The sequence below is a fragment of the Canis lupus genome, chromosome 18, assembly GCF_048164855.1.
Source record: "Canis lupus baileyi chromosome 18, mCanLup2.hap1, whole genome shotgun sequence".
NCBI classification, from domain to species: domain Eukaryota; kingdom Metazoa; phylum Chordata; class Mammalia; order Carnivora; family Canidae; genus Canis; species Canis lupus.
In genome coordinates this window covers 12,988,373-13,005,477 of record NC_132855.1, presented here as the reverse complement: position 1 = coordinate 13,005,477, position 17,105 = coordinate 12,988,373, and the positions used below count along the sequence as shown (strand labels likewise).

Below are 17,105 nucleotides of genomic sequence, written 5' to 3'. Positions count from 1 at the left end.
AAAGAAGAGTGAGGGAACGTGAGAATCAAAACTGACTCCTGTGTTCCTGGCTTGGTTCCAGGGAGGAGCAGAGCACAGGGTTTAGAGCCACGCCACACCTAAGTTTGGATCCCTGAATCCCTGTTGGACCCACATGACTTTCTACATCCCGCCTACCACCACAATGCCACCACAGTGTCCCTCGATTCTGTTCTCCTCAGGTTTCCCTGCTTGGGTGGGAGCAGAAGATACGACTTTCCAAGTTTACGTGATCCCAGGCCTTTCTCATGTTGGTGAAAAAAAAGGGGAAATAAGAAAGAAAGGTATGAAAATAATCACTTCCAATTGTCCTACTGCCAGTCTAGTTTCCATAAGCTCTTAGTTACTAAACCAGAGATGGTAGCACACAACTCAGGGAGGGAGAAGTGGGTAGGAGAAGGAAAGGAAATGGAAGGGAGGGAAGAGACGGAAGAAGCTAGGTTCCAGGGGAGAATAGAAGAATGTGGGGGTCAGACAGACCTGGGCTCACATCCTGCTTCTGTGGCTTATGAGCTGATGTATTTGGCAGGATGGTTAACCTCCCTGAACCCAGATTTTGGCACCCCCCAAATGGTCTCCTAATATCTACTTGCATGATATATTAAACATGGCCACGACTATTTTGTACTTCCTCCCTTGAAGAGGAGCAATCTGCTTCCCAGTCCTCTGATCTGGCCTTGTGTAACCTGCTTTGATTGGTGCACCATGGAGGAAATGACAGCACGTTGGGTCTGAACCCAGGCCTCAAGAGGCCTTACAGCTTCTACTTTTTCCCCTCTTAGAACATTATAACTGTGAGCTTGAGCCAGCCTGCTGGAGAGGCCACCCGAAGGGGAGCCGTTGTGCCCCAGCCAACAGCCTGCCAACTACTAGATTTGTGAATGAGGCCATTCTAGATCATCCAGCCCCTGTCATTCCACCATCTTTCAGCTGAATGCAGCAGCAGGAGTGAGCTCAGGGGACACTAGCAGGAGAGCCACCCAACTATACCCAGCCCCAAATTGCCAGCCCACAGAATTGGAAGCTAATGAATGACTTGCATAGTGTGGAGTGGTTTGGAAGGCAGCACAGGCTATCTGACACACCCAGCAAAAGCATTGTGAGGCTTAAGTGATCTAACACATAAAAATGCACATGCTGTCTAGCATTTAACAAATGCCTACTGTCAGTTTCTATTCCAACTGCTGAGACCATAGGGTGAAGACATCTTCTCCGTGACTCTTTTTAAAATAGAAACTCAGAAACTTGTCTTTGAAAAACATATTGCAGTATCAACAGTGTTTTTATTTTTCTATGGCCAAGTTTGCTTTTATTGCCAATAGCTGGTATTTTCACTACATTTCGGCAGATTAGGTAGGCTCTGTGACCTAACCTGACCATCACCTAGAACATTGTCTTTATGAGAAAACGCTCAGTGGGTTCCAAACTTCCAACGTTTGTAAGAACATTGGCAATGAGAGAGGCACTGTATTGGGCAATTTCCTGGTGAGAGGCTGAGTGCATTCAAGGCTGAGCAGAGCATAAGCAATGATGATGAGAAGAAATAAGCAAACTGTGCTGAGAGACTGTGGGATGGTTGGCTTGGCTAATTTAGAAATGTATAAAAAGCTAATAATAGAGAAATGAGAGTACAGACACCAGGGCTATCCCATCCTGTTATTAATTCGATGCATACTTAGGAGCACCTACTATGTGCTCAGAAGCTGAGGATACTAATGTGAATTAGAGACGTCACAGACTGGGAGTCAAGCCTGATGACTAGAACAGCAGTCTAGTCCTGGCAGCCTGTAAGTGCTATGGTACAGGGACCTCGCAGTGCTCTGGAAGCACAGAGGAGGAAGAAACTAACTCTGCCTTGGAAACCAGTGACAGTTTCCTGGAGGAGTTGAATGTTAGAGAATGGGGGAACCTTATTCAACAGAAAAAGCAGCACAGATCTTTAAGAAGGGAGGTGGAATATTTTTAAAGACTTGAATGTGAGAAAGAGAAGGGTTGGCCAAGGCCCAGGGTCCATGGGAAAGACAGAGTGAGAGGGATAGGAAGAGATCCCACCATGAAGACTCTTGCAGGGCAGACATAGAGCATGGGCTCCGGATGCTCTAGCATAGAATGTACACCAATGGTTTCAAATATTTTGCTTTGTGCCCCTTAAAGGAAATTCGAAAAGTTATATACCCCTTCCACATTTTAATGGATGTTAAAGTATTATTAATGGGTATCAATTTAAATAGTTGCAAAGAGTATAATTCTAGGCAGACTCTAAATATCATAGTAGAAATCATACATTAATCCCTATGTATCTAAAGGAATCTAAATACTACAGTGATTTATACCTAATCTCATCCACTGAAAAAATTACAAGCTCAAACTCTTCTTTCACAGTGAGAAATTTATGTTGATAATCCCTCTCTTGAATTCATATTTCAATAAAAAGTCTACTTTGAATTTTTCTTCCACTATAGAATTTTATCCCAATGTAATATATTTTTATGATTGAAAGTATTTTATTGATCTCACTCTTCTACTTCTTAACACTAAAAATATGAATAAAATTTAAATGAAAATTTTAATTTCCTGTGAATATAACTCTAAGTATTAAAAAATTCTTTTGGATAGAGTTTTTGTTATTAATAAAATTAAATTTTCTAAACAATATGTATTGCCAATTTGATAAAAGTAAAATTTTATTGGGATTGCACTTCTTAGTGAGATGATTGGCCTTTTTGATTCATACTTATATCTGTTAAAGAATATTACTTATTGGAGGTAGGCGGGGGGTTGGGGTGACTGGGTGATGGGCACTGAGGAGGGCACTTGGTGGGATGAGCACTGGGTGTTATGCTAAATGTTGGCAAATTGAACTCCAGTAAAAAAATTTTTTTAAAGAATATTACTTATTCATGTAAACAAGCAAGGCTCAAGTATCCTGTCTATTCCTATTTTTCATTTTTAAATATTATTGATAAGTGGTGAGAAAACATGTTTATTTAAGTAAATGGAAACGGAAGGACTTTTGATGGAGCAATGTCATTCAGTTCTTTTACTCCTTCTGAGTTAAATGTCAAAAATCATAAAGTGATCTATCATTGGAAATTATTCTGAATGATCCATCACCTGACAACTCCATTAAGTGTCCCTTCAATCGTGTGGAAAGCAAAGAACTAGAAACCACCTGACTTGTAAAAACATTTGTTATCTAATCAACAGAGTCTTTCATTTTCTCAATTTCTGGGAAGTAAATTAAAATAAGAAAAAAGTTTTACTAAGACTCCTCTTTTAATTATACCTATTAGAATTCACCCAGAGAGACCTTGTTAGAATTTAATATACTCAGAAAGATTTGGGAAGTTGAAATATGTTCTTTTCAATATTTTGCCTATATAATATTTTAAATAAAATCTTTTTTAATAATAAGTTTATTTTTTATTGGTGTTCAATTTGCCAACATACAGAATAACACCCAGTGCTCATCCCGTCAAGTGCCCCCCTCAGTGCCCACCACCCAGTCACCCCCACCCCCCGCCCTCCTCCCCTTCCACCACCCCTAGTTCGTTTCCCAGAGTTAGGAGTCTTTATGTTCTTGTCTTAATGCATACTTCATTTAAATTTTTGTCAAAGTTGGAGCTGCAGATTTAGTTTACCAGGTTATGAGAAATGTCCTCTGTATAATCCTAAATGGCAAGTCAGAACATTAAAGCCATTAACTACTGAGATTATCTTTCAGAAAATGTATGGCTTCATTTTTTTTTCACTCCTATATTTGAATTCTAAAATAGATACTTAGAGATAGAAGATGGCTGGATAAAGAAACGGATGAACGGGTGAGTGGGTACTTTGGTGGGTAGGTGGATGGATGGATGGATGGATAAATAGAAAGGATAGACTGATGATTCAGGGATAGATAGATGACAGATAGATGATAGATAGATAGATAGATAGATAGATAGATAGATAGATAGACGATAGATAGAAATAATAGATGATCTTTGACTATACCCAACAGTTTTTATGTACAAAACTACTTATTAACTAGAAAAATTTCTGCCGGCTAGCAAAGACTTACTACTACCAAAGTTCTTACAAATGTTTTGTTGAAAAAAAAGTGTTTGATTTTAGATTGTCTACTTAACCATCCAGATTTAGAAATCAAATGGAATAATAAAGCAAGAGTCAAACCCCGTAAATACATACTTAGACAATTCTGAGAGGAAATATAGCAAAATATCAATAGTGTTCATCTGGGTTTTGAGATTACAGTTGATTCTTTTTTTTTTTTTAAGATATTTTTTATTTGAGAGAGAGAGAGAGCATGCTTAAGAGAAGGGGGAGGGGCAGAGGGACAAATAGACTCCTTGATGAGCACAGAGCCTGACACAAGGCTCAACCCCAGGACCCTGAGATCATGACCTGAGCAGAAGTCAAATGCTTACCCGAATGAGTCACCCAGGTGCCCAAAGTTGATTTCATTCTTTAAAAATCTTTTTCAGTATTTTCTAACATCTCTCTGAAAGCCACATATTCCTTTATAATTAGAAAAAAAAAACATTGTATTTTATAAAATAATTTCTCATTGAATAAGCTTTTTAATAGTTGCCTTCTACCTTAGTAAACTCTAAAAAAAAATGTGAAATGACATTTTCTAGAATACCTTAGTTGTTTCAGCTCTCTACTGGGTGCTTTTGCAAACTGTGTCTCATTTAATCCTCCTCCTCATGAGCTTGTTACTTCCCATTTTACAGATAAGACATAGGAGTCTCAGAGAAGTTACACAATGTATTTAAGGACTTTTAAACAAGCAGTGATTCCACTGCTAAGTGATTCTAATCCAGATCAGCTGAAACTTGAAATCTATATGCTTCCAGGTGTCACACTGAATATATTAAAATATGGGATTTTGAAAGTGAACATTGTCAATAACATTAATTAAAATAATCATTGGTATATTGAAGTCTATAGGATTTGTGCATATTTTCTCACAATATTCCTTTCACTTTCTAATGACATTTCTTTGAGAGCGAAAGTGTTTAATTTAATAAGGGGTTACTTATAATTTTTTTCTTTTTGTGTAGCCATTTTGATGTCATATTTAAGAATCTTTGAATCCAATGTCACAAAGATTTTCTTCTATGTTTTCTCCTCGAAGTTTCATAGTTTTAGCTCTTACCTTGAGACCTATGAATTGAATTAATAATTGTGTGTGATTTGAAATAGGGAATTAGATAGTGTCACTTTTCAAACAGTGTTTTACAAAATTTTTGGCTAGTCTAGTTTCTTTGCATTTTCATATACATTTTAGAATCATCTTGCCAATTCTTACCAAAAAAAGATGTTAGGATTTTGTTTGGAATTGTATTTAGTCTATGGGTCAATTAGGAGAATACTGCTATCTGAACACCACTGAGTCTTCCAGTCCATTAGCATAATCCATCTCTCCATTTCTGTAAAGCATGCTTTAATTTCTCTCAACAATGGTTTCTAGTTTTCAGTGTAGAGGAATTGCATTCCTTTTATTAAATCTATTCCTAGGTATTTTTTTATTACATTGTGAATGAAATTCTTAATTTCAGTTCTTGAAAATTTGTTGCTAATATAAACAAATACTACCAGTTTTTATATTAATCTTGAATCTTGCAATCTTATTAGATTTTCCTACTCGTTATAGTTATTTTGTTGTAAATACCTCATGATTTTCTACATTCAGGATCATGTTGTCTGAAAATAAAGACAATTTAACTTATTCCTTTCCAATTTGTATGCTCCTATTGTTTTTATTTCTTTATTAAACTGAATAGAACTTTCAACAAAATGTTGACTAGAAGTGGTGAGGGTGGAGATCTTCCTATGTTCCTGACTTTAGGAGGAAAGCATTCACTCTTCCATCATTAAGTATGAAGCTAGCACTAGGGTTCTCATACACGCCCTTTGTCAGATTAAGAAAGTTCCTTTTTCTTTCATAATTTTTTTTTAATTTTTTAATTTTTTATTTTTTTCTTTCATAATTTGTTGAACATTTTTGACTTGGATGGGTGATAGATTTTGTCAAATAATGTTTCTATTTCTTCTGGGCTGATAAAATAGTTATAGCATCTACTCTACTAATTCAGTATATTCCATTAATTGATCTTCAGATATTAAAACAACCATACATTCCTTGGATAAATCCCACTTGACCATGCTGTATAATTCATTTTATATGTTGCTGGATTCAGTTTATTGATGTTTTGTCAAGAATTTTTGCCAATTTTGAATTTTCTTATAGCATACATGTTTAAAGTCATAAATTTTTCTTTAGAAACTGCTTTAGCTATAGTCCATAAAATTTGATATATTGTATTTTCAATTTCAATTAAGCCAAACTATTTTCTAATTTCTCTATAATTTCCTCTTTTATCTATTTTTTTTAAATAAGTGTGTGTTGTCTTACTTGTGCCTAATGGTTTTTTCCTTCAGATTTGTTCCTATTGTTGATTTCTGATTTAACTGGAAAAATGTTTGTATAACTTCAGTTTTAAAAAATGGATTGATACTTGTATTATTGCCTAGTATATGGTCTATGCTGGACAATGTGCCATGTATGGTTAAAAAATAATATGTACTTTTGCTGTAGTTGAATGGAGTGTTCTATAGGTGTTAGTTGGGTTAAGTTAGTGGTTAGTGTTGTTCAGGTCTTCTACATCCTTACTTTTTGTCCCCTTGTTCAGTTACAGAGGGAAGAGCATTGACATTTTCAACTATTTTGTTGAATTATCTGTTTTTCTTTTGGGATTTTTAATTAAATTTTTAAAGTTTTGTTTTTTGGGGGGCTCTGTTATTAAGTGTACATTTACAATTGTTACTTCTTTCTTGATATATTGACCTCTTTATCATTATGGAAGATTCCTCTTTGTCTTAGGTTTCTTTCTTATCTTCTCTTTAAGAGAGAGAGAAAGTATGAGCAGGGGAGTGGCAGAGAGAGTGGGAGAGAGAGAATCCCAAGCAAGCTCCATGTTCAGTGCGGAACCTGACGTGGGGCTTGGTCCCATAACCCTGAGATCATGACCTGAGCTGAAATCAAGAGTTGGACACCCAACTGACTGAGTCACCAGACACCCCAGGATTATTTCATATCTTAAAGTATATTTTGTCTGATAATAATAATAATATATTTATTCCAACTATCTTACAATTCAAACTATTTGCCTTTGAATCTAAAGTGTGTCTTCAGTAGACAAAATATAGTTGGATCTTGCCTTGTTTATCTATCATGATCATCTTGTCTTTTGATGGCATGTACAGTTCATTTACATACATCAGAGCTATGGAAATAGCTGTAAAATAGAGATGGAAACATCATAATTGTACAGGGATTTTACTATGCTTAATGCTTCATTACATTTTTTTTCTCTTTCCCATAGTACATTTGATCAATGATCTACTTTTACCCTGCTCTCCAAAATTTATTCATATTCTTCCTGAAGAAAAGCATACTGTTATCTTGAGTTTTGTTTTTTGTTTTTGCTCTCTTTCTGACCTTTCTTCAAAGTTGTGGCTCTCTCTCTCTCTCTCTGTCTCTCTCTCTTTCTGGTGTCTTTGTGGTCTTTCTCTTCAGAGTTGTGACCCACAGAGCAATCCAGGAAAAAGGCAAATGGAGATGTGGTGGAAGTTTAGAAGATCAGAAACCTACCATTTGTGCTAAGGTCGAGGTTAAATTCTATGATAATTTAAAAATAAAAGGTGTGAACAGTGGGGGGCTAAGTGCAGGGGGAACCAGTGGGTGAGTGGCTAGAGCAGCATGGTCTGAAGGACCTGGAAAGGTGGAGCTGAGCAGCAGGTCCTCAGTGTGTGCTGTGGAGATTGCATTGCTGAGATGAGTCCAAGGAGCTACACCAGCCGTGACACCCACGTGGGAGCTCTGGGGACTGGGGACAGAAGCCCACCCTCAGAGGCCGAGAACTTAAATGTCAGAGTGGTACAAAAGGCTCCCTCAGAGCTGAGACCAACCCTCAGAGAGGAAAGGAGAAGAGAACCCCAGAGTACCCAGAGGAGACTAACTGTAAACACAGAAGGGGTAGGATGGAATGTTTTCCGCTATCAGCAGCAGCGATGGCCTATGAACAAGTGTTCAGTTACAGAGAAATAGAGAAAATGAAATTTCTGGATATAAAATTGTGACCATAAATTTTCAAACTTCTCTGCGGCGCTATCTAAATCTTTCCTATTTTTGTCAGTGACACTGTCATTTTACCACTCACTGCTTTTCTCCTTATCATTCAAGCTATGAAGTCATCTCTGACCACTCTGTGTGGGTTGCAGGGGAGTGGTGTGGGGAGGGAAGGGGAGGGGTTTTAACGGACTCTGAAGGATTTTATATATTTAAGCAAACATGGATAAGAGGGGAGAAAGGTAGGTTTTTTTTTTTAACCTTTTAGAAGACTTCCTGAGCACCACAAAGTGCTTTAAAAAAAACAAACTCAAAACTCAGTGAATTAATTTAAAATGTCAGTGATTTAGAAACATAAGGATTACTTTGCTCCTAAATCACCCATGTAAAGAAAATGATGTTTTGCAAAAATGAACATGGCTTATTATTGATTCCATAACATTTGGAAAGTGGCAGAAAGGCACTGCTTGTTCAAGCACAGAAGAATCAGCATTTGCTTAGTGATCAAATGACATACACAGTCCCGTGCAAACAAATTATGGTAAATTGGGAAACGGGCCACTGGGGCTTTACACAGCTTGATTTTGGAATATATTTAAGACGATTGCCTCCAGGTCTACTGCTTGGTCCCTACTGCAGAGTCTCCTTGTGAGACTGGAGCTGAAAGTGTTTGTTTATGAGAGGAACGTTGGCTCAATCACTCTGTAACTTCTGGGTGGTTTCTTTTGAGTGTCTCTCCGGTCACAGCAATCCTTACTTCCATGAAAGCTGTCTCCTCACCCCATGGGTCTGACAAATACACCTGTACCATAACCTCTCCTCACTGCCAGTTGCACCTTATTCAGTGGTCTAAAGACAGCCCAGATTCTTTCTGCTGGGAAGCTGGATGAACAACGAGAAGGAGAGTCCATCTCTGTGTGTGCTGAACAACTGCAGACAAATTCTGGCCTGTGGGAGCCCATAATCGACCAAAGAGCCTGGAGAGGTAAAACCTGCTGGTCTGTAGGGTCAGAGAAGGAGGCAGTACCAAAAGGTCAGGAAAGAACTTCCTGGGACCCTGGCAACCATCATTTTTTGGATCCTGGCTCATTTTTTGGCTCATGTTTTTAGGCCTGACTATGTTTTCCTGCCTTTTGGTTCTAAAATTCATTCCTAGGATTTTTCATTAAAATACTTCCTCTATTTATTTATTTATTTGTTTGTTTATTTATTTATTTATTTTTTGCTTAGCTTAGCTCAGCTCAAGTTAATTTCTGTTACTCACAACCCCAAGAGTTATACTCTGTGTTACCAAAACCCAATGTCTGGGAAATAAGATGAGGGGATGAGCACATGACAATAGGAAGACAATAGTTAAAACAATAAATTATTTATTTATTTATTATTTTAAAGATTTTATTTATTTATTTATGAGAGATGCAGAGAGGCAGAGACATAGGCAGAGGGAGAAGCAGGCTTCCTGCAGGGAACCCGTTGTAGGACTCAATCCTGGGACCCCAGGATCATGCCCTGAGCTGAAGGCAGATGTTCAACCACTGAGCTACCCAGGTGCCCCCAAACAACAAATTTTTTAAATATGGGATTTAGATACACAAAAAGCACAAAAGACAGAAGAAAAAAATAGACAAATGGGACTTCATTAAGATGTAAAACTTTTGTACTTCCAAAGATACCATCAAGAAAGTGAAAAAAAAAACTTCCACAGAATGGGAGAAAATATTTACAAATTATATATTTGGTAATGGATATGTGTCTAGAGTATATAAAGAGCTTCTATAATTCAACAATAAAAAGACAATAATCCAGTTTAAAAATGGGCAAAGGAGGGGCACCTGGGTGGCTCATTTCAGTTAAGCATCTGACTCTTGATTTCAGCTCAGGTCATGATCTCAGGGTCTTGGGATGGATCCCCGCATTGGGCTCCTTGCTCAGCATGGAGTCTGTTAGAGATTCTCTCTCTCTCTTCCTCTTCTCCTCCCTCTGCTCATGCTCTCGGTAAACAAACAAACAAACTTTTAATAAGAGGGCAAATGACTTGAGTAGACATTTTGTCAAAGAAGATATGCAAGTGGTCAATAAACAGGCAGAAAGATGTTCAACATCATTATTATTTTGGGAAGTACAAATCAAAACCACAATGAGGTATATCATTCCATATACTCTAGGATGACTATAATAAGAAAGATAATAACAAGGTATTGGCAAGGTTGTGGGAAAACTTTACCCTCATGCACTAATGGTGAAGATGTAAAACAGTGCCGCAGCTCTAGAAAACACTTTGGAGGTTCTCAAAATGTTAAACAAAGTTATCATATGACCTGGAAATTCCACTCCTAAGTATATCCCCAAGAGAAAAGAAAATGAATACCCACACAGAAACTTATACATGGGTATTTGTATCAGAATTAGTCATACAAGCTAAGAACTGGAAACAATGCATGTGTCCATCACTGATGACTAGATAAACAATGTGGGGCATATTCAGACAATGAAATATTATTAATTCGTAAGAAGAAATGAAGTTGGTGCATGCTTAAAAACACTATGCTAAGTCAAAGTAGCCTGTAACAAAACGCCATGTATTGTATCATTACATTTTTGGAAAATGTTCATAGATGTAAAGGAGATTAGTGGTTTCCAGGGACTGAAGAGAGAGGGAGGTGGGGAATGACTACTAATAAATGTTGGGTTTCTTTTCAGCATCATAAAAATGTTTGGGTTAAATATTGATGACCAATACACAACTTATGAATATACTAAATAAACAATTTAAAAGGGTTTACTCTATGGTATATGAATTATATCTCAACTAAGCTATAAAATAAAATTTTATTTTAAAAAATATGGGTAAGAAATCTATTGCCCCAACTTAATCACTTAAAAAAAACCCCTATAATCACACCTACAGTGAAATCTAAGGCAGGTTTTAACTGGCTGTGTAAACTGGCCAAATTTCTTATTTCTCTAGGTCTCAATTGTTTCTCCTGCCAAGTGGGAATAATGATGATATATATCTGGTAGGGTCATTTTAATGATCAAATGAGATAGTTCATATAAACTTTTTTGGAAGACTGTTAATGACACAGTACATGCTCAATAAATGTTAGCAGGGATGCCTGGGTGGCTCAGGGCATGATCCTGGAGTCCTGGGATCGAGTCCTACATCGGGCTCCCTACATGGAGCCTGCTTCTCCCTCTGCCTGTGTCTCTGCCTCTCTCTCTGTGTGTGTCTCTCATGAATAAATAAATAAAATCTTTAAAAATGATTAACTCATAATGATTAACTTACAAATGTGATTCTTACAGGTGAAGAGCCCTTCCTTTCCCCATGTACCACTCCAATTAGCCCAGATGCAACTCGGAGAATATATGGAAGGCAGCATGGAGAAATGCCCAGAAGCTTCAAGAATGGCTATGGACCAGTAGCAAAATAATTTTCATGGGTAGGAAACAAACATGATCACTAAAAGCACATCTTCATAAAAATGTTTAGAACCAAATTAATTCAATCAAACTCCATGAAAAATTGGGAAGCAGAACTACTTCCATGTGTTGAGAAAGTGACTATAAATATTTTTATTTTATTATGATTTTATAAATCAAGGCCAGTGTATACTTCTACAAACAAGATGAAACTTTATTTTGGAATGGTGATTAGGAGGTTGCTGGTGGCTAAAAAAGATTATTCCTGACTGCTCAATTGGATGATCAGAAATCCAACTACCTGACCAACTTTTCTCAAGATTTTTGCTGTCTAGAGTCTTTCTAGAGGGAGGTAATGGCAATGGAATCTTTGAGACACCTGAAGCTTCCTTCTTGCCTGGCAACACTTGGGTAGAAATACTTATAAATTTCTAAAACTTTATCCCACTCCTCTTCCTTTTCCCTCAGCTTATACTTTTACCTTCCCCTGGCAACTTTATGAATATGATGAGGTTCTTGTAGTCAGCAGTTGTCTGCTTTGAAATAGTTTGTCTTTGCTCTGTGCTTCTTGACTTCCTGCTGGCTCTCCCATGGACACTGCAGTTTATAGGGTGCCTGAGAGGTGGAGTATTATCGTGTGCCCTAAGCACCCAGTTTGTCTTTCATTTTAAAGAACTGTAATCTTTACAGTCCAGATTCTCATTTTCCCCCCCTAAACTGGACAGTGAACTTCCTGAGGACAGAGGCATTTTGAAAATAATTGTTATTCACCTTTGTACCTCTAGCTCCAAGCACAGGGCCTGGCATGTGGTGGCTACTCAGTGACCATGTGGGGAGTAGGCATGTAGGAATGTTTGGAAAGTGTCTTTGTGCCAGTGAATTTGAAGTCATATCATCTTGCTTTTCATCAGAAAGTAGTGGAAGCCCAAACAGCCATCCCTTCTCTTCTCCTGCCTCCTCCATGATACTCTTCCTCTTACCACTAGCTGCGAATGAGCTTACTTTACTGCTTCCTAAAACATTCCCCACATTTGCCCCTGTAAGCCAGAGCACCTCCAGGTTCCCTTTAGAAGATACTCGCTCCCCCTGTTGCTGTGACTGTTGGTGTTAAGGGCTCACATCAAGTATCTCTGCAGGCATTGCCTCCACCCAATGCTACCCACTGGGGGCAGTTCATATTCAGTGACTGTTCAATGGGGGCAGTTCTAGGGTCTGGATCCACCTCAGACCACTCCAAAGAGCCAATTTAGTCCAGAGCTTCCTGTGGGATTGACAGAAGGTGTGTGTGTGTGTGTGTGTGTGTGTGTGTGTGGCTATAGCGCAGCCCATATTTTCCTCCTACCTGCTCCTTCTGTTCCATCCTTCCTCAAGATGTTTTCCCCAAGAGCACACCTCAATAAACTCCCCTGTGCACAAATTTCTGAGCCCGTTTCTCCATGCAACCAATCCAAATAGTGAGACCCCAACTGGGACTGCCTGCAGCCCCTGGCTCAGCACAGCCAGTGCTGAGTAAATGTCGATCACGACAGACCCATCTTGCCCTGGCCTTTCTTCTTACCATGAGGACAGGTCAACAACTCCAGGCAGAGTTAGCCAGAAGCTGTGAATTGGGTAAATGGGTGCTAAACCATCATCAAACCTAACCAGCAAACAGACTCCCTGAGCTCTTGGGGCTGTGGAGTAGTTGCATAGGAAACCAAACGAGCCCCCTGTGGCTGACAAGGAGGGTCACAAATTCCTCAACACATCTCACAGAAAGAACCAAACTATGTCCTCAGTCTGAGTGGAGGGACCAGGACATCCTGAGCAATAGAAGATGGCAGAAATGATGCTGTCTGAAGTCAAAGGCCATCTTCTTTCCGCTGTGCGACGCTGCCCACTGTCCTTCTGAAAGGGGTAAGCATTTCAGGCTCTTATAAGAGCTGTCCATGCAAGAGAAAAAATTTCTATCACCAACAAGGTGGAAGACTTTTATAACAAATTCAAACTAGCAATTGTATAGGGTATTTGCGTGCAATAGTATGAGTGCTCACTCTCAGGCCCAGAGGTTTTCTTTTCTTTTTTTTTTTCTCAGAGGTTTTCTATGTTGGTGAGGTTATTGGCACCCTACTGGGAGTTCATAGCTATTGACATCATTAAATAGGTGATATGCTATGCAAGCAAAGTATTTGACCCCACTGTTACATCCACATGAAAATACCCAAACCTTACCTACCTACACAGGTGTGGCCATTGGAGTATCTGGCGCTGGCCCGGTCCTCAGAGGCTGGAGAGGCCCATGTGTGAAGGGGCAGGAGTAAGAACAGAGGAGTCGCCAAACAGATGTTCCAGGGGGACTTCATTTCAGAGCCGTGCACCAGGAGAGCCTGGGTACAGAGGCAGCCCACTGAGGGACCCCGAAGCCAGGGCCACAGGAGCTCTCAGAGAACTCTCCTTCTCTTCAGTCCTCGTTCTCTCTTTGACAACCCCCCCACACTCTGCACACTCTCACATATACACACTTTTCATAAGTGTGAAGGGACTAGAAAAACATATAAACACTCACAGACCCACTCCTTCCTCTTGCAGAACCCTGAGAGAGAGCCAGAAGCCTGCACCGGAAAGAGCTGCAGGGAGCCCCTGGCAGGCAGGTTTTCGGAGTTAAAAACTGCAGCAGAAGGACAAACCCAAGTGGCAGCAATGGCAACAGTGTGCCCTTGTGTGCTTGCCCGCCCTCACCTGCCGGCCAAAGTCGGTCATAAGCCCTGGAACCTCCAGTCTTACGGGAAACATCCTGTGGGGTGGTTAGGAGGCCCTTCCTCTTTCGTTCTTGCAAAACGAAACAAAACTAAAACTGAAGAAAAAAAAATAAACCACAAACACACGCTCTTTAGCAATTTGATCAGCAGTGTCCACACGTTACAGAAATTATAATTTCCTGTATTCTGAAGTTCGTTTTGCTCTGAACAATTTTTTTTTTCTCTGAACAATTTTGTATGGTGAGACTGAACTCATTCGGCTGCTAAAGAATATTCTGGTCAAGCAGTTCTCTGGAGTAGTTGGATTTTCCTTTCAAGGGTCAAGTTTTCTCATAGCCTTCGGTCTTGCGTACAGGAAATAAGCAACACGGACAGTAATGGGCAGTCGGCACAGCTGGATCTTAAATCTAATGAGAAAAAACAATGTGCTAGAATTAACCTGTTCATATTTACTTGGCTATGTATGATCCATCTCTTTTCTCCAGATTTTCAAAACATGTTTATATTCCCCACCTGTAGATGATCTGTTCATTTTTAAGAGACTGATTTTCTGTGTTGAAGATGAGAACTGAATGCTGTTTTTCTGTGGGGGAAAAAAAAAACCTGAACCAGATCACAGATAAAGAAAAGACATATAATCTAAGTACTTTGTTCTAAAACAGATAGAGCAAAGTCATATGCCATTCTCAGACAAGATAAGGGGACTGGGCCAAAGTACCACAATCTAGATAAATCTGGGAGGTCCTGCAATTTTTACTCTCCTTGATTAGGCTCTGAGGAAAGCTTATTATTAACTTCATGAAATATTATGAAATGAAAAATTATGAAAACTATCAGACTTGGTGGAGAGCTCTCCTTCTCCTCCTCTTGCTTTTATTTAAGGAGTAGCGTTCAAAATAGCACACAGAGCTTTAGAGTTGTATTCTTTCCAGGATGTAGGAAATACAATTTTTATGGTTTAAAGATTGCTTTGTAGCCATTAGCTTAATAAATGCCAATTTGTCAAATCTCTGAATCTGCAGCAGAGATATCACATGCCAGAGTGATTCCTTGCTTATGTCCTGGGATAGGTTGGTCCAGCAGACACCGTGGATGACCTTGGTCATCACAGGCCTGTGACTTCCTTTGAGGCTAGTCCTCAGGGTCCCTGATCCTGTAACTAAGGAAAGCTCTGGAGGTCACCAGGACCACCACAGCGGGCAGGGCCTAGAGAAGTTCCAGAGACTTCCTAAAGAGGCAGGATAATGGAATGATTAAGAGCTCATATTGCAAAGACAAAAAAGACCCATGTTCAAATATTACACCTATTGTTTACCTCTGAGTAATGTACTAGATCAGTAATATAACCTTTAAATGCTTCAGTTTCCTCATTTATATTGGGATAATGATATTTGTCCTACAAGGTTGCTGGAAGGACTAAAATAGATGATGTAACCAAACTATAAAGCAGTGAACCTGGCAGGAAGAAAGTGCTTGGTAAATCAAAGCTTTGGTTATTATTCCAGCAGGAGTGCGATGAAGTCTGCACCCCAGGTCAGCCTTCGAGAGAATAATAAGACACCCGAGGTAGTTGCGGGCCAAGGTGTGGGGAAATGGCATGGATTGGAAGAGGCAGCATCTATGCACCGGGCAGCGCTCCATGAATGCACAGTCTGCTTTGCTAACCCATAGATCAGTGAGGAATCTTCAGGCAGCTTCCAGAAGAGCACTTGGCACAGGACTGGGCCTCCTGAGGTTCTTCTGGCCTAGATCTATAGCTGTAAGCAGGCCTCTCAGGGTGGGAGGAATTTCTCAGTGTGACACTGTGTGTGGGTTTTAAGCCTTGGTCATATATGTGTGATGCAGGCAGCTCTGCCTACCAACCTGCCCCCCACCCCCCACCCCAGGAACAGGGAGCCCTGAGGTGACCTGGTGTGCTCCGGCCTCCAGGCTGGCCAAACTGGGAATGCCTGGCTTGGCCGTGCAGCGCCAAGCACATCCCTTACCATTTCCAGGTGTGAGATGCCTCAGCTATAGGGGTCTGTCGCACTTACTACACTGCATACACTGCAGGTTTTCCACAAGCAGAGTCATTTTCACACTCGAAGGTCAAGTTCTTACTGGGCAGGGGCAAAACAAGAACACGGAAATCAGGAAGTGATTTTGCTAACTAATGCTGCAGCAAGGGTAGGTGCCTGCACACTGCCGAACAAGACCCTTCCGTCACCAAGGTGGGGAGCTCCTCGAGGCGCCCCTCAAACTGGCCGTTCTCATCTCCCCCAGCAGGGCTGCCTTTGTTCGTTGAGCATCGAGTGCACATGACCGAGGATTTCTGCACGACGTGCTGGAGGGCCCTGGATCTGCCCGTGGCTTATCATAACTAGCTGGACCCTGTACGACACCCCTAGGGGACCCCAGCTGTCAGAGGCTCCAATGCTGATTTTCTCAGTATCTGCTTTTGGGAATGAGATTTCTTCCTTGCAGCATTTTGTTACTTTATGTGAGGAGTTTCGATTCAAACCACAGTCCCTGTAGCAGAAGGCTGATGGTTTATAATTCCCAAATGCTACACCTGTGGTCCTGGTTTGTTCTGTCTGAATATGCTTCCTGATTATTTTTTGACCTGCATTGGCCTCAACCATCTCATTCACAGCAAGTGTCTTAATCAGGAAAAAAAAAAATGACCTGGATGGCAGGAGATAATGTAAAAGCTGGTGCTGTCACCAAAGCATATCTTCCCTTTGACTTTCTCCTCTTCCTGACACCAAGGGTCCCTCTCTTCGCTTCTGGCTTCCCAGGATTCCCTG

At 40.0% G+C, this 17,105-nt stretch overlaps 1 protein-coding gene across 2 annotated transcripts in view; it reads right to left on the bottom strand.

The window, feature by feature from the left end:
- Positions 1-14,449, bottom strand: part of AOAH (acyloxyacyl hydrolase) — a 158,160-nt gene extending 143,711 nt beyond the window's left edge. The window contains exons 1-2 of one of the 2 annotated variants that reach the window (XM_072783485.1): positions 14,300-14,449; positions 13,797-13,947 (exon numbers count right to left, since the gene is read on the bottom strand). In XM_072783485.1, the coding sequence (XP_072639586.1) occupies positions 13,797-13,947; positions 14,300-14,353 (205 nt within the window). In that variant the 5' untranslated portion in view covers positions 14,354-14,449. Of the gene's footprint in view, positions 1-13,796; positions 13,948-14,126 lie in introns of both variants that reach the window. The other variant, XM_072783486.1, reaches the window with a different exon arrangement.
- Between the last annotated feature and the right edge of the window lie 2,656 nt (positions 14,450-17,105).